Here is a 26,069-nt window from a genome sequence, read left to right as displayed (position 1 = left end):
GATATAGCACCATAATGGTATGTGTACAGAGTGATATAGCACCATAATGATATGTGTACAAAGTGTTATAGCGCGAAAATAGTATGTGTACAGAGTGATATTGCACCATAATGGTATGTGTACAAAGTGATATAGCGCGAAAATATTATGTGTATAATGGTATGTGTACAGCGTGATATATCACCATAATAATATGTGCAGTATGTTATAGCACCAATATATTATGCGTAAAGTGTATTATATCTCCATAATAGTATGCTTAGACATTGATTTATTACCATAATAATATTTTACAGAGTGATGTAGCACCATAATGGTATGCGTACAGAGTGATATAGCACCATAATGATATGTGTACAGAGTGATATATCACGATAATAGTATGTGTACAGAGTGATATAGCACAGAATGATATGTGTACAGACTGATATATCACGATAATAGTATGTGTACAGAGTGATATAGCACCATAATGATATGTGTACAGAGTGATATATCACGATAATAGTATGTGTACAGAGTGATATAGCACAGAATGATATGTGTACAGATAATGTACAGATAGATGTGCACCATAATGATTAGACTGGCAAAGTCGGGACTTCTTTGTTGTTTACAAAAAGAAATAATTAATTGTTTAAGTCTTTTTAGCGTGATCGCGAAAACTAACGTGACCGTGAAAGAAATCCCGACTGGACGTATTTGAGGGCATTTGACTGCTGTTGATTATTCATGAATGGCTGTGTGAAAGTAAACACATTAAACCCCAAAATTGCAGCTTACGGACTTTTCTTTCATTATCGCTATCAAAGCAGAAATAATCACAACTATTGTCGCCCGTAAGTTTCGTCAGATTGCATTTATCTAAACAGTATGGGGCAACTTCGTACAGTGGTTGTCCGCTTCCCATCGGAATGGCAACAAACACTTCCTTACTTAAGTAATAAATTCATAATCTTTTATGGATTTGATCGCAGAGATAGATCATTCAACTTTATAAGTGTAAAGGCGATATTTTCATCCATGTTTACTGAAAAAACATGTCGATTTAAATGTCGGATGGATATAAGTAGTCTTTCAAAATGAAGGGTCAAAGTGAAATGTCACGTACATTAACATAGATAAGTTATTACGAACACAACTGCACTCTGATCCGTTGTCAGTGCTAGTCAACAGCTTTTAATTAGCATAATCACCGGAGTGATTCCGTACCGGTTTTCACTCCAATGCAGGGAGTCGCCTGCAGATGCGTTCAGTCGAGATTTCTTTCGCGGTCATGCTAGTTTTTGCGATCACGCCTAAATGGGCTAAATTAACAATTATATATTTGATGTAAAACAACAAAGATGTCCCGATTTTACCAGTCTACATAATTATATGTGTACAAAGTTATATAGCACAATAATGGTATGTGTACAAAGTGATTTATCACCATAATAGCATGTGTACAGAGTGATATATCCCCATAATGGTATTTATATAGAGTGATATAACACCATAATGGTATGTGTACAGAATTATGAAGATTTATTTTAAAGAAATAGTTATAAAATATATAGTTATAAAATATATAGTTATAAAATACCCAATAATAGAATTATTCATATGAAAATGATACCCAAGGTTTTGGGCAATGTTATTCAATTTTAATAGTATAAGTAATAAAAACAATTGCACATATGATTGACAGAAATGATATAATAATAACATTATGCTAATTATGCAACAAGAGTAGTTATTGATTGTTTTATCTACTATGACAGTGAGCTACCGAAAAGTCTTATTGTTGTGTATTCTCTGTGACATTCCCGCATCTGGGCCTTGAACATTCATTGTGTTCATCTTTCTTAGTAACACATATTTACACAGTTGTCTGCAACATGATTACTTTATTCTTTTTTCCATCATTAAGGGATAGTTTTGCATATGCTCTGAAAGTAATTAAATAATTATCACATGTAAACTACATATATTAGCATCTGTTCGTAACATTTGAACACCCACAATATTTAAATGTAAATCGTTTTAATTTGTGGGGAGATTAAATGATTTGAGTGTATCGTTTTATTCATTAGTTTTGTTTGTTCAGTCTCATTTCCAACTACTAAGTTTTGTTGAATAATTTTAGCACCACAATTGCTCGCGAAATTAACTTAATACCTCCACGAATAAGAATAAATACTTACTTTCCAAACATTTCACCTTCTTCTAGCGTTTCAGGTAGTTTCTGATGACGTGTTTCCGGTAACAATAATGTCACTAATCCAGCTAAAATTGATGTTGAACCAAATATGATAATTGGTGATGGTTGCCATAGTGTTTTAATCAATATCAACCGTGGTGCTAGAATACCCCCCACACATGGACGAAAGCCCTAATCCTATTGTTCTGTGTAAAAAAAATGCAAAGTTCTACAAATCAAAAGCATTTAGTTATTGATATGTCAATAATTGTACTGAAACTACTCAAAATCACGTTTTAAATGAACATATTTGCTAAAGCACAATAATTAACAAATTGTGAGATCGCTTACTGAAACTACGGAGTAATTAACAAAGCGAGTAATATGAATGTTTTATTTATCTACTCATCTGAGCTAACATTAAGCAATAGTTTTAAATTTGATCTTAATATTGATAAATCGATATTTTTTCTGAACAAAAAAATCAAATGCACAATGATCAAATTATTATATAATAAACTGCAATTGTATGCAAATTCGGTAGGGAATAATGATTAGACTGTAATTACACATTAATTGTAACTAATTGTGTAACTAGTCAGTGTAAGTAACACTGTAGAGATGTAAACAGTGTAAACCACGTATTTCATTACGAACAATTGCTTTCTTATTAGTGTAAAAGTTTCAAGGTTGTATCGTCGTGCCACTTACACATTCTTGTTTCACCTCCCATGTTAATTTAACGCAAATTTTAATAAAACTTTTACATTGAAATGAAATGAAAACGGCTGCTGGTTGGCTAATTCTTTCATGCAATTTCAAAACAACATTTAACCAAGTTTGTTTTAGTATTACATAAAACACAATTGCATAAACCAGACTGAACACTTGTCTGGAATTCACAGAGTTCCAGGGTACAGAGTGAGCCCACGAACCGAGCCTAAGCATACACGCTAAATATATCTTCTCCTGTGATGGCGTGTTATACTGTAAGTGACATCATATCGCCATGTGCTAGTTTCATTCACATGGACATGTACACACAAACACATGGAACCTATTGTTGTTAATTTTCAGTTGCAGTTCGTGTGCATGTACACGTACACGTGATGATGACGTCAAGATAATATTATTAACTACATCTCACCTTACAGGAGTTGGGTAGATTTCAGCAGAAAATATAAAGACAATGACAAATGTGGCACTAACAGCAAATTTTCCAATCATTGCCAAGGTAATACCAATCCATTGCATCTTACCTGAAAAAAAAGAATTTTAACTGTTCTATATTTTTTCTTACGAAAAGTCACCTGGAAATTATATGACATGTTTGACCAATACATATTATAATTTTGGTTATATGCCAGAATAACTGCCACTGTCTTGTTTTGGATACTAAACTGAGTATAACTGAGCATTTGTATAGCATATTTAACGGAATCGATATGAATTCGGTTATACTTACAAACTGGTGCCAACATTGTATACATGAGACTCCCGCTAATATTAATGTTGATGACTGAGACCATCGATGTCCAAAGCGAGTTTCAGGAAGAAAGATTGATAGCGTATAAGCTGGTATTTCCACTGCTCCTGACAGGAAAGCATTCAAGTAGTCGTTACCACCTAGATTGGACGTATTTAGTGAAAGCCCATAGTACACTAAGCTGAGAGTAAACCTGTTTGAATGACAAGACATGAACACGGTTAACAATCACACTGGTTACCGTTGACAGACAAAACCATGTGTTTTTGTTACGTTTTTCTTACCAGTTGAATAAAGTCAAGGACACTCCCAGCATCTTCTTCTTTCTGTAATAGTTATAAATACAATTGATCGTGTGTGTACGCCGGCTTCAGTTTTTATACATGTAAATGTACACAAACTGTTCACATATAAGTTACATTCGCACAAATTATAAGTAAATAGCTGACGGCTGAAAGCAGTCTTACAGTAATATTTTTACTCTTTGAATGATATACACGAATGAATTTCAGCAATGTTCTGGCTTTCTTCAATACACATACAAACTGGCTGTTGGCCTAGTCGATAATTTAGATGTAACATACCTTTAAATCACCATTATATTCCTCTAACTCTTCATATACGCTGTCGGGAACAGTAACTTTATTCACTTCAGCACACTTTCTAATGATTGCCGCTGCCCTTTCCGTATTTTTTCAATGAAAATCAGCCATATTGGTGAATCCGGAATAATCCTAATAAAAGATCAAACATGTATTTATATACAATGCCATCAATATACATAGTTATTTAATATCCCTGTACTTTGCATATGATTTGCATGAAATAAGACACCTCACCAATGTGCACAAATAAATTTAATAAATGGCACATTGTACGCCACTTTGTTCAATTTGAAGGCGCAAGTTCTATATTAACATCACAGAAAAACTCTGGCAATTGGTATTGATGATTCTGATGCTGCGCATAAACCGAATAAAATTGTCATCGTTGTGAGGAATATTGGCCTAAAAGCTCTTAACATGCAGAAAATTAATGTTCCTTTCATTAAAATAATAATTATTATAATTTAACGTTACTTTCAAACTTGAATATTACTTACCACCAGTACAAGAAAATCATGGCCGGTAATGACAAGCAAAACTGCAATATCCACCAGTATCTGATGAAGTACGCCAACAAAGCTAATAGCATATATCCAAAACTGAAATAAAATTCTATCACAGCTCCGGTGAACACTCGCTTTGAGGGTTCACCGAGTTCGGTTGCTAGAGTGTCGAGATATTGAGAATAAAATAAATTGGGGTTTATAAACTAATCAATTTTGGAATATAATTAAAACATCAAACATCAGTTGTTTTAAAGTATTAAGTGATATTTTCGTACCTAAAACAAAGGCCACCATCACAAATCCCATGTGCCAAGCACCTACAAATATATGAATATGGAGTGGGCTTGGATATTTGATGAGAAGGCACAGGCTGTTCCTGGAATCGCCATGCACAACGCAGACATCAACAAAGTGGGTAAACGCCCGATTCTGGAATATATGCTGAGAATGTCATGTAGTTCTAAAATGGTTTGCATACTTCATTATTTTGTACAGTTTTAAGTAATGTATGTGGTACAGATACATTATCGATTCAATTTGTATAATGATCTATCGAGTACCGGATTTAATAGGTGAATTTTGATAATATTTAGTCCTTCACTAAGAATGTACGTAGTAAATATTTTTAAAATTCACTAACTTGTCACAAAGAACCCCGAATCCAACTGCTCCAATGAACAAGCCAGCCATGTATGCAGATGAGGATAGTGCTCCCAAGTAATAGCGATCACATACTAAATCAAACTGCAATGCAATACATTTCGTATGATATAAATAGTTCACACCGAAAAACAACGTTTTCCCAAATTTATTGTTAACAGAGGAATCTGTAACTGGACAACCTATACAACACAAACAAATGAATGTATATATCATTTTATAAATCTTAAGCTATTAATCGAATCTATAAAACTTACCTCCTGAAATATCGTTGATTTTTACTGAGATCGGTCATATCTCCACCCGTGATTACACTTTATGGTATTGTTTGTGTATGACTTGTTTTCATAGCGTTCACAGTTACTGTAAACCAAACTACTCTCACACTGTTCAGAGCTCTCCTGTAAGGGTATAATGTGGTTCTTTATCATATTCCAGCAAATCATTACCGAATTGTTTAAACTACATTCAGCATCATCTAAATCTGAATATAGCACCAATGGTCTGTCTCGGCGGCTAAGAACACTTGTGCGAATGCATGGATCGTTGGTAAGATTACCATTAAGCAAATGAGATAGTAACATCGTTTCTGATATGTTCCAAATTCACCAAGATATTCACCAAGTATGTCATCAAACTTTCTACATTTATGCGTCTCTTCTCTAAACCTCTTCATACTGATATGTCGTACTATATACATAAAACATAAGATGTTACATAAAACTGAAATATTAAAGAGTGATTTCATCAGAACTGTGCAACTACGAATTCTACTGTTATGTTATTGTTCTTCCGTTCTGTGGTCGATCTTTAGCGACATTGTACACACTACCGTAGTCATATAGCCTTAGTTCGACCAACAATTATTTTGAATAATTCGAAACATGATTATCTGAATATTGCATATTGCAATGAAACATGGTATTTAGATTTGTGAGGCAAATTGACAATCTCTCTAAACTCGACCGCCTTAAGACAGCAAAGGCTTCAACTCGTATGTGTTTGTTAGAGTGTAAAGATATTTGGTAAATAGTTATGGAGTTATAGACTTTATTGATGAGATGAATGGATTATTCAATAACCTGCATGGCTAAATGACCAAAGCTCACTAAATGTCAACTCAACCCATACAACACATAGTCTGGGCATTGATCGTTGCAATCATGCTGATATTTTGACATCCACGTTGCCTTCAGTTCTATGTTTTGTCATGAAAATTAACATTGGCCAGACTTTCATCAGTCTATGCATTCTAAAATCTTCGATTGTGCAATATAGAGTCATCTTAAGTCAATGTATTTATATATCAGATATTTCCATACAAATTAATAGTCTTTGAAGGTGTGATAAATATTATATGCTACCACCTGATATTAGAACAATAATAGCGTTGAACTAGGTCTTGCCTGCATACAATCTTAAATTACAATACAACCTTTCACGTGTATTGGACCATGAGCACACCATAGAAGTATTGTTAATTTTTGTTTTAATATTTTTCAAAGAATATAGAGATATAGTTTGGTTATATGCTGCATTTGGGTGAGACTAAAAGACAATTGGGTGATCGTTTTGTTGAACATTTGTGTACTTTCAAAGGCAACAAGATCGCATATGCCGTGGCATTTTTGTACCCCCTCCCCCCATGGACTGTGTCTCTGACATGACTGTTATTTGGTATTTTACATATTAATGGCGGGGGTTCCTCTCGTTCCTCTCGTGTGAGCAATCGTTAATATTCAAAATTTGCACACTCAGTCCAGCTGGCATTTTGTCAATTCACCTCATTTCATTTGCCTTGATTGGCTCCTTATTGTGTTTTTATGTCTTATAGTGAGGTGTTTTTCTGTCTTGTGTCCACTTGCTGGGGGCGGGTTGAACCCGAAACGTTCTGTTTTTTTATTCTTCGTATTAGTGATTTGTTTATTCTCCGCTGGTCGGTTTTATTGTTCTAGTTTGGTTATCTATAGTGTATTCTGTCTGTGAGATGTTACATTTTAGGTGGGATTCGGTCACATAGACCAGAAACCAACATCCATTGGCTAATTATGATCACTTGTTCTTATAATTATCCATCCGACATCAGAATACATGCATGCACCTATTCACAAATACACATTTATGCTGGCCAAGTTCTTGTACAATATCCTATAGTTAAATAGCTCATATAGTGGCACATTTATGTGGTTTTGACAACTTCTACTCTTACTGTTCATTCATCAGTCAGTGGTTAGTGATTTATAATGTTTTGTTGAAGGTAAATTTTCCTTGGCTAATTTCACAAAGTTTTCTTGTTTTTCTTTTTAGACAATGGATTCTGATATGACAAGATTTGTTACGTTTGCCTTGGACCAACAAGCAATTGGAATGGCAATTTTCAATTAAGCTATATATATATATATATAATACTAAGCCCGGTACTGTTAGAGGACAAAACTTAATTGGCTTAGACTTTAAGAACAGTTTAAATGTGTTTCTCAATAACTTTTGGAGGCGTATTCTAAATGACATCTTTTTTAAATGTTAGAGTTTATCACAACATCCTGACAAATAAATTAATATAAAATCTCAAACCTACACTCAACGCCTAGTCAAATAGGCAACTGAGTTGCATGTATTTGAACTGACAAGCAATTGGAGTGGCATTTGAGTGTGAATGCGAGAGTTTATATGTTACCTGTACACGCTCAGAAGGAATCCCACGCCATTGGGTAGCCACCAGTATTTAGTAGACTATACAGTACGGTACAATATGATAAATGAACGTCACAGTATGGACACTGGATATCAAAACAAGTAAATGGGCATTACTTCAATAAAAAGTGCTACTCCTAACTACTACTACATGGCATTTTTTATTTAATTTTTCAACGTTGGCGCGAAAATTCAGAATGTCGTGTTTGTAGAAGTAGTTAAGTGCCCTGCCCCCCTAGCGTCAATCAAATTCTATCTTGTTTTTTTTTTCATACATAACACTCAGAGTATTCATCTCCCACTATTAGATTTAAACAAATAAAGTTAAAAAATTATTATAGATATTGGTTTAAGTATAGTACGTTAAACAAGGGAAACGACAACTAATTTTGAATTTCATGGCTTGCGTTTGTTTGTAAAATGCGTAATTGTCTTATCCTCGGGGGCGGAGCTACCTCACAAGACGTTCTACGTTGCTATGACGCGCACCACTGTACCATGTATTTCTATGAGCTCTGCGCGCGCTGCTAAGGAACGCGGAACGCCGAGCGAAGAGCCAGTGAAATTCAAGAAAACAACAGGAACTCAACTTTGAAGTAATCCTGAACAATCAAATTTATATGCGTTACACACGCGGGGATAATCTTGTTACACTGTTCAGGGGAGTCTCAGCAACCACCTCAAAGTACCGTTTTCTGAAAGTTTTCGGCCTTTGTTTTTCACCAAGATGGTTGCCATGCGGTGAAAATGCCCGGATGTCCGCCCCTGAGAATATCAGATTTCTTAGTCCGTTGTGCTATTGTGCGATCGCATAACGGTCAGATTACACAGGATATCGTACGCTAGTAGCCTGACAAGGTCGCGTGAGTTGCGCCCTCCGCGGTGCTTCAAACCCAACAAGGTGAGGTCTGGTGCCGTTCGCCCGGCGAGGGCGCTACACTCATGTGAGGCTTAGTAAGATGGAAGATAAACAAATCAGTATGTAAATTAAATACTTTGTTTTCAGTCCGTCACTCGACCTGGTACGTTTTTAGGAAAATAAACCGAAATTACGTACCGAAAGCATCGCGCATGGTAAGTTTGACCAACGATATAGAAAGTATACAATATAATGTTTAATATTAATAATTTCTCTCGTTTTTCCTCTCTCGTTATACCTTAACTTTAAGAGAAGTTAATTGTTCGCCAATCACGTGAACGTTCGTTTCACCAGATGTTGAAAGATCGACAAAATTAAGCCGTTTCAGCTGCAATGATAATGGTTGTATTGGAAATGTTGATCAAATATTCCACTCATATTAGGGCTTGGTTATTCTATTTTTGTTTAAAAGATGATTTAATACCAGCATATCATCTCTGGCAAACAACTGATTTCAAAATAGATTTACACCGGCTGCCTATGTGACCTCGTGTCAAATTGTAATCGTTATTTTGTTTTTTATTATTATTATTTTATGTACAAAACAAGAAAAAAATACAAAAATATACAACACAATCGCAAATACGACAAATTATCAGATTAAGGTCATACTCGCCCAACTAACAAACCCTCAGAACATTATAATGAATATAAAATTTTACTTATTCAACTGGAAAATCGACCTATTTGTTTATATGATGCTCCATAATATTTTGTTGCAATGTATTTTTAAAATGTAGAAATATTGGACACTAACTGTTTTAATATTATGAAAGTCGGAAGGGTATCTTGATATCTAGCAGTGTATATAGCCCGTTTAGCAAACAATATAACCTGATTTCTAATTGTACTAAAATGTTCACCCCCAAGTAGTCATTAATGTTCTCTGGAAGACTGTCTAGTTATGAAATACTTTATTACTTCAAAGCTACTTTAAATATTGAAAGTATACAAATAAATGTAGTAGAGTTTAATCCGTTTTTTTTTCAAAAAGTACACAGGGGAGACGATGCATAAGTTAGGGACATTTTAAATAAAATATAATTAATGAATATATTTCTCAAAAGTTTACAATAAAACGCACGTGACTTGGTTTCTATTGTAACATTCTAAAGAAGGGCATACAATGTTTTCCAGTCCAAAGTTATAGTAGGAAACAAAGTTAACATAGGTAGTATATCTCCTCTTTCGGGGGAAACATTTCCTTGTAACTAGTATTTGGGTAAATATTCTCGTAGACATTTTGCTAATAATTATAATTTTACACTAGAAACACTTACTGGGAGAGTGGGTCTAACTAACAAGTTGAACATATGTACCTTTAATATGCCAAGTTTTCGGAATTGCATCCACAAGCCCAAAGCATTTTTAAAAAGTGATTAGCAATAGAACCCAAGACAGAATGTTACCATTCTTATCATATAAATCTGTAATATAAACTATACATATGTCATATAATTCTTATAATAATAATAGTTCCAAATACTCTCGCGATTTCTTGAAGATTTAATGTTTAGTGCGTGTTTGTGCTTCGGGGTGCTCGGCATTTCTTTTTTTTACAACAGTCACGATAACATAGTTTGAGAACAGACCTGATACCAGCGTATGTGAGAACTCCAACAATAACTTTTCAGCTTCTTTCAATCTCCCTCAATCAGACTTTCAGGGGCTGTCTTCGTAAGTGGTCATACATATCTGCTCGTACTAGGAATGCTTTTGCTAATGCTCACTACAAACCAAAAACACTTGAAATAGACTGAGACCAAAACACAGCATACAGACTGGGAAACGTGATCAAACTAGCAATATTAGTTTAAATTTGAAAAGCGTTCGATTGTGGAAGGATGAATTCCCATCCAACCTTTGAATAACAAACCAATTTTGGCAGCCGATGTTGGTACTAATGCACCTGCAGATTCACATATACAATATAAAGACTAAAACTTGAATAATAATAATAATAATAATAATAATACGTTTTGCTCACCGATGTTGATAAGAACAATATTCCCATATCTGCACAAATAACCGATTGAGACGTACGTGTACAAGTAATACATAATAATTACAAGACTAAACCACGGACAATTGGGGGGTGCCGGCTGTATTGGGTTACTACATATGTCAGCATTATACTCCTCTAATTAAAAAAAAACACGCGGGTATTAACGGCCTATACAAACACACTGTACACTTATCATCAGACAAACATATAAAACAGTTGTCTCTTGGCGTAAGGCAGCATTAACACTCCTCCCTCACTTATTTACCCATACAACGTGGGAGAACATTCAACATCCCTGTAGAGGATAGTTTACGCCGTAATTATTTGGACATGTTTAATAGGAAATATCATTTTTAATAAAAAAAAATATAGAGTGTCGAAACTTTTCAAAAAACGTTTTATTCATTCACTTGGTATATGGCGTGACAGTTGGGATTTGATGGATGCAGTGTTTCATGACGTCGTATATACAACTCTCCGCAAAATCATCTGTGTTGTTAATAATATAAGCATGCATATATGTCAGTGTCTGCACGTATCCCGAACGGAGTATCGTTAGTTTTCACTAGACGTGTCGGAACGGTATTGCTGTCTTTAGCAAGCAGTCGTGCGTTAACAAACTTCTATTCAAGTACGTTGAGGGTGTGACATGCATTGATGCCTTTTGCATGTGTATCGTAAAGCTGCCCAACCTAATTAATTCCAACGTTGGGGATGTCACAAACAAATTGCAACCTTTGTCTGATATGGTATTCATAAACAATAATTTTGAAATATGAAAATTCAATATGGCTCCCTGTGATTTTCCATATAAAATCATTTTTGACGTATATAAACAATGTTTACTTTGTAACTTTGGTTGTGGTCATCCCCAAAGCTGATATTTAGTCTTATCAGCTATAATAAGGACCGTACAAAGTTTGGGTTTTAATTTACACAGGTATTACGTGTAAAATTTATTGTTTTACAAATTCTTTTAACACACAATTTTCAATGTCGTTTTCTTTTATTAACTAGAGAGAGATCATTCATTATAAATTGATATTTTGATAATATTGTTGAAAAATATGCCAGTGCCTCATACAGAAAGCCGAACAGGCCTATAAATAATGACAAATGGTCTTCCTGATAAATAAAAAAAAACAATATTGGGTTTTCAATAATGATGTTAGTACACATAACGCTGCTAAGTACGCTGACCTGCTAAACAGCTATGGCTTCGCCCAACCAATTGACACATGCAATCGATTTACTGAATATTCATTCATTGACAGCGTAATCTTCAAAGTTTCTAAAAGCAAAGTTTGAATGTATACTAGCTGAGTTCAGTGATCACTATCCCATCTTTGCAATAAAGCATAACATTGCTAATGTATTTATACAGAATGCATTTTATTATAAAAATAATTTATCACACTATGACAAGTTGAATTTCACTTCCGAGTTCTTGAAACAGCAATGAAAATCTGTGTATGAATGTACAATTACAAAAGAATTGGCTTTTCGTTCGAATCATACGAAATCATTTGCTGTCACACGCGTGTTGCGACTATGGGTACAATAAACATCTATTGATGTAATACAAACCATTCATGTTATACATTTCTACTGTTATTGTAATAATTTACCATTAAAATAACATTTCAAAACCATAATTTTAATCATTTGGTAGCATGATATTAAATTATAAACATCTCTAATTAATAGAATGAATAAAACCACCCAATTAGGTAACAACTTTCATCGATAATATACTAAAAAATGTACGTGTTGATATGTATGCATACTATTTCTTAGGTATATTATCGAGATATTATTAAAATTATGCATATAAATTATGTCACCTAACACGCTCGCAACGACCATTATTGTTATGGGCATTTATTTGTCTATAAAATGCAAAGTGCGAATATTAAACTATTAAAAAACATTATAGTACATATGTACTATTGAGAGTATGTCATTCATTCACAGGCTTAACACTTCTACAAATATTTTCACTGATGTAAATCAGTGGGCGTGTTACTCCACACTGTTACATGAAGTAGAAATTGAAAGCTTCCCCTCTACTAATGTGAACATTTATTGTATTGTCACGGTTTTATAGGAGGTGCATATATGTATATACATATATATATAGTATGTGTACAGTGCGATATGTCACCATAATGATATGTGTACAAAGTGATATATCAACATAATAGTACGTGTAAATAGTGATATATCAACATATTGATATGTGTACAAAGTGATATATCAACGTAATAGTACGTATACAGAGTGATATATCAACATATTAGTATGTGTGCAGTGTGATATATCATCATAATATTATGTGTACATAGTGACATATCATATGGTATATGTACAGTGTTATCTATCACCATACTTTTATGTGTACAGAGTGGTATAACACCATAATACTATGTCTACAGAGTAATATAACACCATATTGGTACATGTACAGTGTGAAATAACACCATAATGGTATGTTAAGAGAGTTATATGTCAACATAATGGTATGTTTAGAGAGGGATAACGCACGATAATAGTATGTGTACTGAGTGATATAACATCACAATGGTTTGTGTACAGAGTGACATAGCAATATAATGCTATGTGTGCACAGTTACATAACACATAACGATAAGTATATCGAATGATATATCATATTATATTGTATACACGGAGTGTTATTAAATAACACACAAACACCAAAGAAACAGACGGTTTTATTTTCCTCATAATATTATTTGAGTAAAAACAATATGAGTAATCGTTGAATTCACAGAACGTATTAATTAGTTCATTGAAAAGATTAAATGAGAATCAGAATTTGTTTTATAACATCATGCTAATAAATATTACTGTAAACTACAGTAAGATGCAACGTGCACCCTTTTGGGATTTTGAACCGTGACCTGCCAGTATATATAGGAACAGTTTCCTAGCATACAGATATCTTTATACAGTTGCCTGCAACATGATTCCTTCATTCTTGTCCACATCCTTAACTGATAGTTTTACATATGTTCTGAAATTGAATAATTAGCACAAATCATTACCATGCCGACCACGCCAATCACGTAGACCAGTATAAAAACAAAAGCTTCAACAATGCTTAATATTAACTTGATACCTCCACGAATAAAAAATAAAGACTCACTTTCCAAACATTTCACCTTCTTCTAGCGTTTCAGGTAGTTTCTGATGACGTGTTTCTGGTAACAATAATGTTACTAGTCCAGCTAAAATTGATGTTGCACCGAATATAATAATTGGTAATGGTTCCCATAGTGTTTTGATTAATATCATCTGTGGTGCTATAATGCCTCCAATACGGGCACACATTGAGGAAAGCCCCATTCCTATGGTTCTGTGTAAAAGATAGGTAAAGTCTCTAACAATTCCAAAAATAAAAACATTTAGTCAAACGTATCATGGCACTACCAATAATTATATACTCAGGTATATACCATGAACTGCATCAAACTCCAAAAATATGTAAGCGAATTCGGTAAGCATTACTGATTAATTATGATTAGACAACAAACTAATTAGACCTTTTTAGAATAACTCTGTAACACCTCGTGTTACATTATCCATTTAATATTAGTGGAGATGTTTCAAAGTTGTATCAATGTGCTGCCTATATATTCCTGACATACCATGTACAGCCCATGTTAACTCAATGCAAATTTCAAAGAAAACTTTACACCAATGATCTCCTAATATATGTGCGAAACACATAAAGATATTCAGTATTTTTTTTTCAAAATACTAATGTCGTCTTTGAAAATGTAGCAAATTGCATCAAATAACATATCAATACATCATATATGTTGTCAGGTAAAGCATTTAATATAAGAACACGTAAAATGAAACTAATTTTGTGATTTATTTCTTAAATTTTATCGAAATCGAAAAATTAAGTTCTGTAAAATATCTCTGAAAAGCAGGCAGATCGTTCGTAGAAAACTGGTCTCCAGTCATCAATTTTGAATTAAATCACTGAACTATACTTGCATTCAAAAACCATCTTGTGTTTGCTCATTACTAAATTTAGATATAATTATAGTCAAAAAATACAAATCACTTGAAACTACATTTGATTCCTGCAACTAATATGTCAACACAAATATGTACAGAACCTTTTCAATATGTTATATTGTTATTTTATAAATTCAACTTGGACTTCCTGTTCTGGAAATCACAGGGTATTATCTTTCACTACGCGCTAAACGAATCTTTCCTTCTGATTGCGGCTTAAACTGTGACATAAGATCGCCATGTTAAAAACATATATCAATATATCAAAAACTATTATCACCAAGATAATAGTAAAATAGTATTATTTATTTGAAATATTTAGGCAACATTTCATTGGCTGACATCGCGTTTTTAAGCAGTTTCATTATAGAGACAGTTTCACTTTCAATTACATGGAACATGTTGATATTTCCAGTAAACACTCTAAATGCTGCGTTGATGGCGTAAAACTACAATTACTAACTGCATCTTACCTTACAGGAGTCGGATAGATTTCAGCAGAGAATATATAGACAATGGCAAATGCGGCAGAAACAGCAAATTTACCAATCATCGCCAAGGTGATACCAATCCATTGCATTTCACCTAGAAACAAAAACTAGTTTGTTATGTATATTTCTTACGAAAAGACAGGGGCAAGCATATATTTAATGTTACAGAGCATTACAATTATACTTACAAACCGGTGCAAATAACGTAAGTATACACGCGACTCCCGCTAATATCAATGTTGACGACTGAGACCATCGACGTCCAAAGCGAGTTTCAGGAAGAAAGATTGATAGCGTATAAGCTGGTATTTCCACTGCTCCTGACATGAAAGCATTCAAGTAGTCATTGCCACCAAGATTGGACGTATTAAGTGAAAGCCCATAGTACACTAAGCTGATAGTAAACCTGTTTGAATAACAAAACATATAAACACGGTTAATGATCACACTGGTTGAAATTGACTGACAAAACCACTGGTCTTGGTTGTGTTTTTCTTACCAGTTGTAGAAGAGATTCAGAGATTTCTTTCGCATGTTCGGCAGTCGAATAATGTCAAGGGAACTGCAAGCATCTTTGTTCTGTAAAAGTTATAAATACAATGGATCATGTGTGTATAGTGACTACAGCTTATGATATGAAAATCGGCATAAACTGTTGAAATTTTCCCTTAGTGACAGTCACGAATATATATATATATATATATATATATATATATATATATATATATATATATATATATATATATATATATATATATATATATATATATATATATATACGACATACAGGAAATAAACAGCTCACTGGGGAAAGCAGTCCATTAATAATATGTTTACTATTTGAGTGTCATTGCAACTTCCAGCAATGTTCTTGCTGCCTTCAAAACACATACAAATTTAAAATACATTGGCCCAGTCGATAAAAAAGATTTAAATGTACCTTTAAATATCCATTATATTCCGATAACTCTTCATACACGCTGTTAGGTACAGTAACTTTATTTACTTCAGCCCATTTTCTGATGATTGCCGCTGCCTTTTCGTATTTTTCCACTGCAATCAGCCATCTTGGTGATTCCGGAATTATCCTTCAATTGTAAAGGATAAAACATGTATTTATATACAATGCCTCTGTCTCAGTATACATACTAGGTATTTTATATCCACACATGTTGTATATACCTGTACTTTGCCTATGATTTGCACGAAATAAGAAACATCAGTTATGTGCATAGATAAATTTCTGTGGCAATGTGACACATTACGAAACACATTACATGTGAATTTGTCCAATTGAGGAAGTTTTATATCATCGATCACAGCCAGCAAAAGTCTGGAAATTGGCATTGACCATCATGATTCTGTGCATTAACCGAATAAATTGTCATCGCTGCGAGCATATTGCAATGTTCTTAACATACATTGCAGTAAATATAGAAATGTGTCCTTTCAGCAAAATAATATTTATTATAATTGAAAGTTGCTTTCAAACTTGAATATAACTTACCACCAGTACAATAAGAAAATCGTGGCCGGTATTGACAAGCACAACTGCAATATCCACCAGTATCTGATGAAGTATGCCAAAAAAGCTAAAAGCATATATCCAAAACTAAAGTAAAATTCTATCACAGCTCCGGCGAACACTCGTTTTGAGGGTCCAACAAGTTCGGTTGCTGTCGAGATATTGGGAATGAAATAAATTGGTGTTTATATACTAACCAAGCTTGACATACAATTAACGAGTATTGCGCACCACTTAATTGGCATAATCTTACCTAAAACAAAGGACACCATGAACATTCCCATCTGTGAGGCACCTACAAATACTCTGAATATGGAGTAGGCTTGGATATTTGGTGAGAAGGCACAGGCTGTTCCTGGAATCGCCATGCACAATGCAGATAACATCAACGTTGGTAAACGCCCAATCCTGAAATATATGTGAAATATACGAGACTACATCTGATACAATGCATTTCAGACACAGATGTCATATCGTCCTGAAATGGTTTGCATACTTCATTATTTTGGAATGATTTAAGTAATGTATATGATACAGATACAAAATCAGTACAATGTGTTCAATTTAATAGGCGTACTGTGCTACTATTTGGTCGTTCACTAAGAACGCACAAAGTGAATAAAATAATATTGAATATTCTAACCTATCAGAAAGAGCCCCGAATCCTACTGCTCCAATGAACAAGCCAGCCATATGTGCAGAAGATGATAGTGCTCCCAAGTAATAGCGATTACACACTAAATTAAACTGCAACAAAAAATATATTCCACCTAATAAGATAGTTCGCACACAAAAAAACATAACTGCGTTCTCAGAGGATCTACAGCTTAAAGGCCGACATTTATGTATCATAGGATGAGCGGAGCTTAGTATTCTAATTTGACTGAATATTCAACGACAGCAACTGTCAATTGTTCCTTGTATGTACATACATGTCTGGCTATGCTGTGGGACGTGGATCGCCTGGACGGGTTTCACAATCTCTGCACGTAATAAGCTCAGTTGTATTTGTTCTACTGTAATGCAAAACATGGTATCCGAACGATCGGTTGTTTTCCATTCTGTCTTGCAATTTTTTAATCAAGATTACTTTCTAACTCAGACAACTAAGAGAACTGTAATAAGTGTCTGAGATTACACGTATATTTAAGTAATATTTATGTTGATTGTCTTGATTGTCCGCTTGGAAAATCCGGGGTCGACAAGCGAAAGTGAAAGTGAAACGAAACACATACGTTCACGGATTTTATCTGTTAAGAGTCGTGATGATTATTTTCACGTGTTGCTAACATTGCCAGTGATCATGTTTTTTTGTTTTGTTTTTCTACTGATTTTGGTTAGGCTCGAACAAATCTGATTAAAGTCTGTTGTAGTGTACAGGCTTTAATTATTTTGGCTATAAACTTATTTTTATCTTATTTTTTATTACTTATGTTATTAATGCCTTTTTATTTTATTATTTTACTTTGATTTTGTAATCTTTTTCTAATTCAGTCCTAAAAACATCTAAGCCTCTGCCTATGTAACGTGATTTCAACGAGACCCACTATCGGCGATTTTAGTCAACGAATCACAGACCTCATTCTAAAGCGCGCCTGATGACGTCACCGGACAGAGTCAAGTGGCAAACACACTCAAATAAAATGGTGGATTATAACGAAGGTAGCGACGAAAACGATTTGGGAAAACATGGCTTTTCAGTATGATTATTATTGCAAATGCAACGAAAGTCATCTTTTATTTTCATGTTTATATTGGTTCCAGTTTAGCTCGTTATTTTGCGTTGTTATTCCGGGAGTGACGATTTTTTCTACCGGTTCCACCGAACACTGGTATCTTATTCCAGTCGCTTGCCCTGGAGATGGGTGCTATTTTGTTAACGATCGGGCCAAAATCGTCTACGGTATTGAAGCCGTAGCTGTAAATATTCATCAAAATGTATCAACATTTCGTACATTACACAATAACACTTAATTACAGAAATTGAGCTGATTTGGACTGCAATAAAATATTTTTTATTTGGAACACATCGCAATTGATCAGGAAATATTTGTTGCTCCAATATTCTGCGTTGGTGCCGTGAGCCGATGACCGTTATACAATTTAAAATCAGTTTGTATTGTTTACTATAGCTGTTTACAGTGTTCTAATCATTACGATTTACTTATTTTTTGCTTCCATTCTAGATAAAAAAAATGATACATGGCACGCTACCAAGTCCACTGAAAAAGCCATAGAAAAATAGCTACCGGCCCGAAACGTACTGTCACGGCAAAACTTGGCCGAGCAATTACACGATAAAATGTACTCAATTCGCATACGCAATACGAAATTCGCACGTGAACGTCATGTTGTGTCGCTTCGAACCAAATTAGATCGTGGATAACGTTAATAAAATATAATCATCTTCGCTACGAGTTGCAAAGAACAAATACTACCAACCAGCACGGCGGCAGCGAACCTCGTTTGCTCATTTATTCAGAATTGCGTTATTTAGAAAAACGATGAATACTACGTCCACGCCCTCGATATCAGTCAGCTTCAAAAATTTCTTTTTCATGACATGCGCAAAGCATTTCATCCCAAGCGATTATACATTGGAATGAGAATGCCGATCGACCACACAGCAGCGTGTGGATTTCTCCCGATGACAGCAGTGGGAATAGGTTGTCGAATAAAAGGTACATCGAGTGCACATATCATAACTACAGGGAAAATTGTAGGGATCGGCTTAAGAACCACTGTCAATGTTTTCAGACCGACACTTTACATTCTGTCTGCTTTTGACAAACTCAAGCCCTCACGTTGTGTTTTCTTTCCCGTAGTTCATTCCATGGTAATCTGTAAGTAACACAAACAACGCGCTAGTGGCGTTTATTTCACCTCATTCATCGCGCCATTCACGTTCGTTTGAGAAATAGAAAATATAATGCAATGAATCACTGTTTCTCGTTGTTAATGTGGGTGAGGATGACTTCATACAATATGGAAATGCTAATTCGTAAAAATAATTTATATCGAGAAATTCTTGAATTTAAAATGTGTCAACATATATAAAGATTCAATTAAAATACTTGTTTGGTATAATTTTGTTCTGAAAAAAAAACAGTCACATTAAATAAACAGTGTTGATGATTTATTAGCAAATGTTTTGTAAAACGAAGATTTTCTCTCGCATTCATTTTAAAAATTAATATTTAACTGAGAATTGACTATACCCCTGTTAACTGTAAACAGTAGAATCAGTGACTGAAAAACGTTTACAACACGAAAAAATGAATGTCCACTGATCTGTGTTATTATCTAAAGCTATTATTATACGTACCTCCTGAAAAACCGTTGATTTGTACTGTGATCGGTCATATATCCATCCATGATTACATTTTATAGTATCATTGGTGTATGTCTTGTTTTTATAGCGTTCACAATTACTGTAAACCAAACCACTGTCACACTGATTAGAGCTCTCTTCTAATGGTATACTGTGGTTCTTCATCATATCTTGGCAAAACATTACTGAGTTTTTCAAACTGCATTCATTTTCATCCAACTCTGGGACATAGCACCAATGTTCAGTCTCAGCGGCCAAGAACACTTGCGCGAATGCATGGCTCGCTGGTAAGATGGCCATGAGGCAAAGTAGATAGTAACAGCGTTTCTGATAGGTCCCAAATTCACACAGATATTCGCCAAGTATGTCATCAAACTTTCTACATTTATGCGTGTCTCCTCGAAATTTCTTCATACTGATATGTCGTACTCATAGAACTGAAATAATAAAGAACGATTTCATCAGAAATAAGATTGTCATTTATCATCTAATTGACCAAATGGCACTAGCATTGTACATGAAACAGAATTCGATTACATTCAACAGCAGATAACCAACTTAGTTGCTTAAAGTGTCTAATTATATGTTGACCACTTCAAGTTAGTTATCGGTATTCACATTAAAACAACGTATTATATAGATATGATTCATGTTGAATTGATTATGATTTGCATACGATTACACTACCCACATTCATCGCCCAATTGTAAATGCGAATATCGTCTTGGTATGTGAATTATAGTCCAGACGTCTACCAGTTTTGAAATAAGACTAGTGTAATGCAACGACACCTGTACAACGATTGGTCTCTCATGGCGACAGTCGCTCGACTGGTCAGGTTTAATGTTGGGCGTCTTCTGTCCAATTGAGTGTGTTTTCCCTATAACGGGACACTTTGCTTTGAATTCGCGTTAGCTAAATATTAATAACATCATTATTTAACAGTTATTTCTCCGTAGCACGCCCGCTCACTCAAACACTCAAATGGGTAAAAGCTGTGCTATGTGATAACGATTATTGTCGACCATTATCCGATGGCCGGGGTTGGTCACAGGGGCTTTTGACACATATCGAATAATGTTAAGAATAATTTTCGCTGCATGGACCAATTTAGCCAAGCAGTGGCCACCAAATATGAACCGCGAATTTTTCATATTACGTATCACCATTTACCTCGTTTGACAGTTTGATGTTCCAATTGTATAGATACGCGCGCTGGTATTTATTCCATCAGGGATTAATCATAAGTTCTGAAAATAAATGAAGCTCAAAAATGAAAACTAAAGTATTACACATTGTTTAGCATCTTGCCGCACAAGTTTATTGGCGAAACTCATGTTTTCTTCATGAGGTCAGCAACTCGGACAGTTGAAACCATTAAATTTCCAACATTCCCGTTTCCTTACATCCCGCAACGCTCTACCAACCATACATTACTGTGACGTATTTATATGTATTATATGTAAATCAGTCTTCCAATTCTTATGTTCAGTTATTTTGATTGAAACCACTAAATTCCAAGTAGATTTTTTACTATCCGTCTTAGCCATGTGTAAGTGGAATGTGAAACTAAGAGGGGTATATTTCCGGCAAATAATTTCTTATCGTTTTGAGGAAGTGTAATGTTAAACTATAATACAACCTATCCAAAATGTTGTTTCAAAATCACAACTGATCTCGAAATTTTACAATGCTTTGCGCCATCATTTGTGAATTACTGTCAACTTCCCTCACCTCGGCTCGCAGCCGAGATATACCTTCGTAACAAGAGTGCAAAGCTCCGGGGGTTAGCCAAGATTAATTCTGGACATGAAATATGCCATACTTAGAATAGGAGCAGAATAGAATGATTAGAATATATTATATATATAATACAAATAAGCCGACCTTAGTGCACACCGTTTATAAACGATGGACTTCAAGTTCGTATAACAGATAAACGTTGATTATTTGCAATCTCGAGAAGGAGCAAACGGACGCGTATCGATATTTGCTTTACAGTGCACTAAAGGGGCTCAAGAGTATCATATGTGATACTCAATATCGAGTAATTTTGATCATTATGTGATGACCGCGATTGGTTACGATTTCTATTCAACTACATTGCTAATGTTTGTTCCACTCAGATTAAGACTTCATTATTCTAATATAGTAATACCAGTACGTCATCTCGTGCAAACAGCTGATTTCAAAATAGAAAGGATTTGAATCGAATTCTAATCGGATTTGTCATATTAATAAGGGTCAGGAAAATGAAAAAAGCGAAATTTACAGCATCGAGTTGTGATCGCCTCACTTGCTGTTTTGTACAAGTTTAGAATGTCACAAACTGTTTTTTAGGTCAGTCACATGCATGAGCCAGTTTTTTTTCACAAAAGCTCTCTCACGATGTTCAAAACGTGTTTAAATTTATTTGGGACGACGTTTGATACCGGCGTATGCGATAAAGTAACCGATGAATAATGGATGATTTAAACGGAATTTTCTTGTTTGTGAAAAACAAAAAAATTACTAATTTACATAAATGATATCAATAACTCAACTAATGCTTTTGACTTTCGCCTATTTGCAGACGATACTAACCTCTTTCAGTATATTAAAAGTAACACAATCAAACTTGCACATACTAACAACAATTTTCAAAGAGTCTGTGAATGGTGCAGTGCCAACAAACTTACAGTCAATGTAGAAAAAAACAAATGCATGACTATTAAAACGCCTCATAAACACCTGGGCATTGAGGGCAGCTTGGATATAAATGGGTTTGAGATAGAGGCCGTTTGTTCGATCAATTATCTTGGCGTGTCCATTGACCAGCACCTCAACTGGAAACCTCACATTGAAAAGTAAAAAAAAATAATTGCCCCCAAAGTTGGTATTATCTCCCAGATCAGACATTATGTGCCCAAATCAGTTTTACTTTTGTTATACAATTCCCTGATTCTCCCGCATATTAGTTATTGTTTAGAAGTATGGGGAAACGCCTATCATACACTATTAGAGCCTATCCTTCTTTTGCAAAAGAAAGTTGTACGGCTTATCTCATTTGCTGTTTACAATGCACATACTGCCCCTCTATTTAAAAAACTGGGCATACTTGATATTCACAAGTTGTGTAAATTTAAGATATGTCTGTTCATTTATGATCTGAAAAGCAACCGCTATGCCCATACTATCAATGACTATCTCTCCCATCTACCTCATTTATATCCAACACGACTTGCGTCAGGTAATAACTACTATGTCCCCAGGATGAATCTTTCACTTTCCCAACATACTTTAAAATATACAGCCGTAAAACATTGGAATTCTCTCCCTGAGCCAATCAAACAAATTACTAATAGAATAACTTTCAAAAGTTCCCTAAAACAACATATACTGAACAACGTATATTTAAATACTAGCTTTATCATATGTATGATACAAATATTATTTGCAGCTAAACTTTATTTGTACTTGTCCACGATTGTTCCACTAATAATATGATGTGCAGAGTAGCGCATTAACAGCTCCATTTTTTTTTTCTCATTTTTTTTTTTATTATTATTATTATTTTACTTATTTATTTCTGGAGATTTTGTTTTTTGTTTGTATGTGTATATATGTATGTGTGTGCACGTATATATATATATATATATATATATATATAGCCTGCATAGAAATGTTTGTTCACATGTACTGGGAGACACGGACAGCATGCTTACTTATTCCGACTACTTTTCTTACTACTTCCATAGTACAGATTTGTATTCATTACCAGCCAAGTGTAAATATTATGGAAAGAGTACTTTAAGTCCCTCACATCACTTGAATCCTAATTCCAACACTCCAACCTCAATCTATATGGCCCTCCAAATAATTATAACTGACCCAAAGGGGGTTTATTTAATTGAAATAAAGGAGGAATACTAGAGGGGCAGATTGAGGATTAGGGCTATCGGAGAGAAGTCTTTTGGAACTCTTACCCATCGTCATTTTAAGGAATTAAAGTATCCACAATCATAACAAAATAAATATAACCGTTCAAGCGCCCAACTTTTAACTATACCCTAACTATGTCCTGTGAATGCCGTCGATTGTATGAAAAGTTCACACAATAACTCTTTCAGAAACCCTCAATCAGACTTCCAGGAACCGTCGCTGTAAGTAGGTATAAATGTTAGCTCGTACTGGGAATGAATGTGCTAACGCTCACCATAAGTCACGAACAATATGAGAAACGGAACGGGACTATGACAAAAAAAAGCAGCGTTCATTATGGGCAACATATTTAAACCAGCAACATTATTTTAAATTTTGAAAACGTTCGATTGTAAAAGGGTGAATTCCAATCCAATGCAAACACTGAATAACAAACCCACTTTGACGGTTGAGTCAAATTACAGAAGAAAATGAACAAAAATATGTATTGCTCACCAGTATAATTGCTGCAACTAGCTTCCCGTACTTGCACAACCAACAGATTGGGAATACGTGGACAATAATCTTTGCTAATAATAGTTGACCTTTTACAAGACTAAACCATGAACAGTTCAAAGATAGGTGACTACATTGGCCAGCATATATTCCATTAATAAAATCAACTCAACACGCACGCATTAATATTTTTCCTCATTGACAACGTCTATACGAACGCATCACCCACATGTGAACAAACAAACATATATAACAGATGTGGCCTGAGGTAAGGCCGTATTAACACTCCCCTCACTCCCCTACCCACGTGCTGACGTTGACTGGTCCTACCACACACGTGACAACAAGATAAATGGTTCACTCCTACCGATTTTACCTTTTTTTAGTATAAGACAACTCCCAACGTCACATTTACTTGTGCTCAAGACTGTAGTCGTTTGCGGAGATTTTATTTTATCCAGGATGCTGAGTTCTGAGCATGTTATGCGCGTCTGCCCAGTAAAGGTACAATGGGTTAATATATGATAGTTTAGTAATGTATATGATTCAGTGCAACAGCAACCTATGAATGGTTTATATTATGATTATATTCCGTATCTGGATCTGAAACTGTCCATACTAGTTTGAATGTATTCGATGTGGTGCGGTGCGGATAAGTAGGTGAATTAGAAAACATACAATTTAATGTGTACAGAATCAAGAACTTGTATATGTAATTTACCTAACACTAGATAAAATACAAAGTACCTATTTGCAATTTCTGGTGATAATATAACGTCAATATTGTGATAACATTATTTGTATTCTGGTGGTAAAATAAAGTAAGCTACAGTGTTCACCTGTAGTGTTGAATTTACTCTGAAAAAGTAAAAAAAGAAGCAGCAACTGAGTTTTTTGTTATTTATTTGTCTTTCACCGCTTGTATTTATTTAAGTTTTGAACCATAGTAGTTTATTATTATTTATTATTTATAGTGGGTGGAATGAGTATTATTTCAACAATTTACCACACTAGGAAATAACAATCACATTTGTGTGGTGTCTACCTTGAGGAGTGACGTCACACCTTCCACAACGAGGAGTGACAGCACACTACGCACTTCAGCATCGTTGATGGTGCACTATCGCTTACGTTCCCGACACAAAGCATATTGCTTCCGCAATAATTTAATACCTTTAGACAGGGTTATAAAAAGTGTA

General features: G+C 34.6%; 1 protein-coding gene, 1 long non-coding RNA gene and 1 pseudogene across 2 annotated transcripts; all 3 read right to left on the bottom strand.

Moving 5' to 3' along the window:
* Positions 1-1,715: 1,715 nt before the first annotated feature.
* LOC102806925 (organic cation transporter protein-like) lies at positions 1,716-6,115 on the bottom strand (annotated as a pseudogene).
* A 4,483-nt stretch (positions 6,116-10,598) lies between these two features.
* Positions 10,599-11,111, bottom strand: LOC146736266 (uncharacterized). The gene is made up of 2 exons (XR_014930923.1): positions 11,040-11,111; positions 10,599-10,781 (listed from the first exon to the last, which is right to left on the bottom strand). It is a non-coding gene; the product is annotated as an uncharacterized LOC146736266 (long non-coding RNA).
* A 3,108-nt stretch (positions 11,112-14,219) lies between these two features.
* On the bottom strand, positions 14,220-24,904 carry LOC100371073 (organic cation transporter protein-like). Its single transcript, XM_006822600.3, has 10 exons — positions 24,871-24,904; positions 20,449-20,891; positions 17,767-17,870; positions 17,377-17,531; positions 17,106-17,274; positions 16,539-16,686; positions 16,098-16,177; positions 15,787-16,004; positions 15,581-15,692; positions 14,220-14,433 (listed from the first exon to the last, which is right to left on the bottom strand). The coding sequence occupies exons 2-10, from the start codon at positions 20,866-20,868 to the stop codon at positions 14,220-14,222; spliced, it is 1,620 nt and encodes a 539-aa protein (XP_006822663.2). The 5' UTR covers positions 20,869-20,891; positions 24,871-24,904.
* Positions 24,905-26,069: the final 1,165 nt, after the last annotated feature.

The sequence above is a fragment of the Saccoglossus kowalevskii genome, chromosome 11 (genome assembly GCF_978046115.1).
Source record: "Saccoglossus kowalevskii chromosome 11, keSacKowa6.1, whole genome shotgun sequence".
NCBI lineage: Eukaryota > Metazoa > Hemichordata > Enteropneusta > Harrimaniidae > Saccoglossus > Saccoglossus kowalevskii.
The sequence above is the reverse complement of the archived record's forward strand: the minus strand, read 5'-3'. Positions and strand labels throughout refer to the sequence as shown.

Excerpts from the sequence above, each read along its gene's own strand:
- LOC100371073 (XM_006822600.3), bottom strand. The coding sequence starts at position 20,868 with ATGAAGAAATTTCGAGGAGACACGCATAAATGTAGAAAGTTTGATGAC. Across the intron at positions 16,687-17,105 it reads ATTTTCTTATTGTACTGGTG|GATAATTCCGGAATCACCAA; the intron begins GTAAGTTATATT and ends TTACAATTGAAG. Across the intron at positions 15,693-15,786 it reads TACGTTATTTGCACCGGTTT|GTGAAATGCAATGGATTGGT; the intron begins GTAAGTATAATT and ends TTTTGTTTCTAG.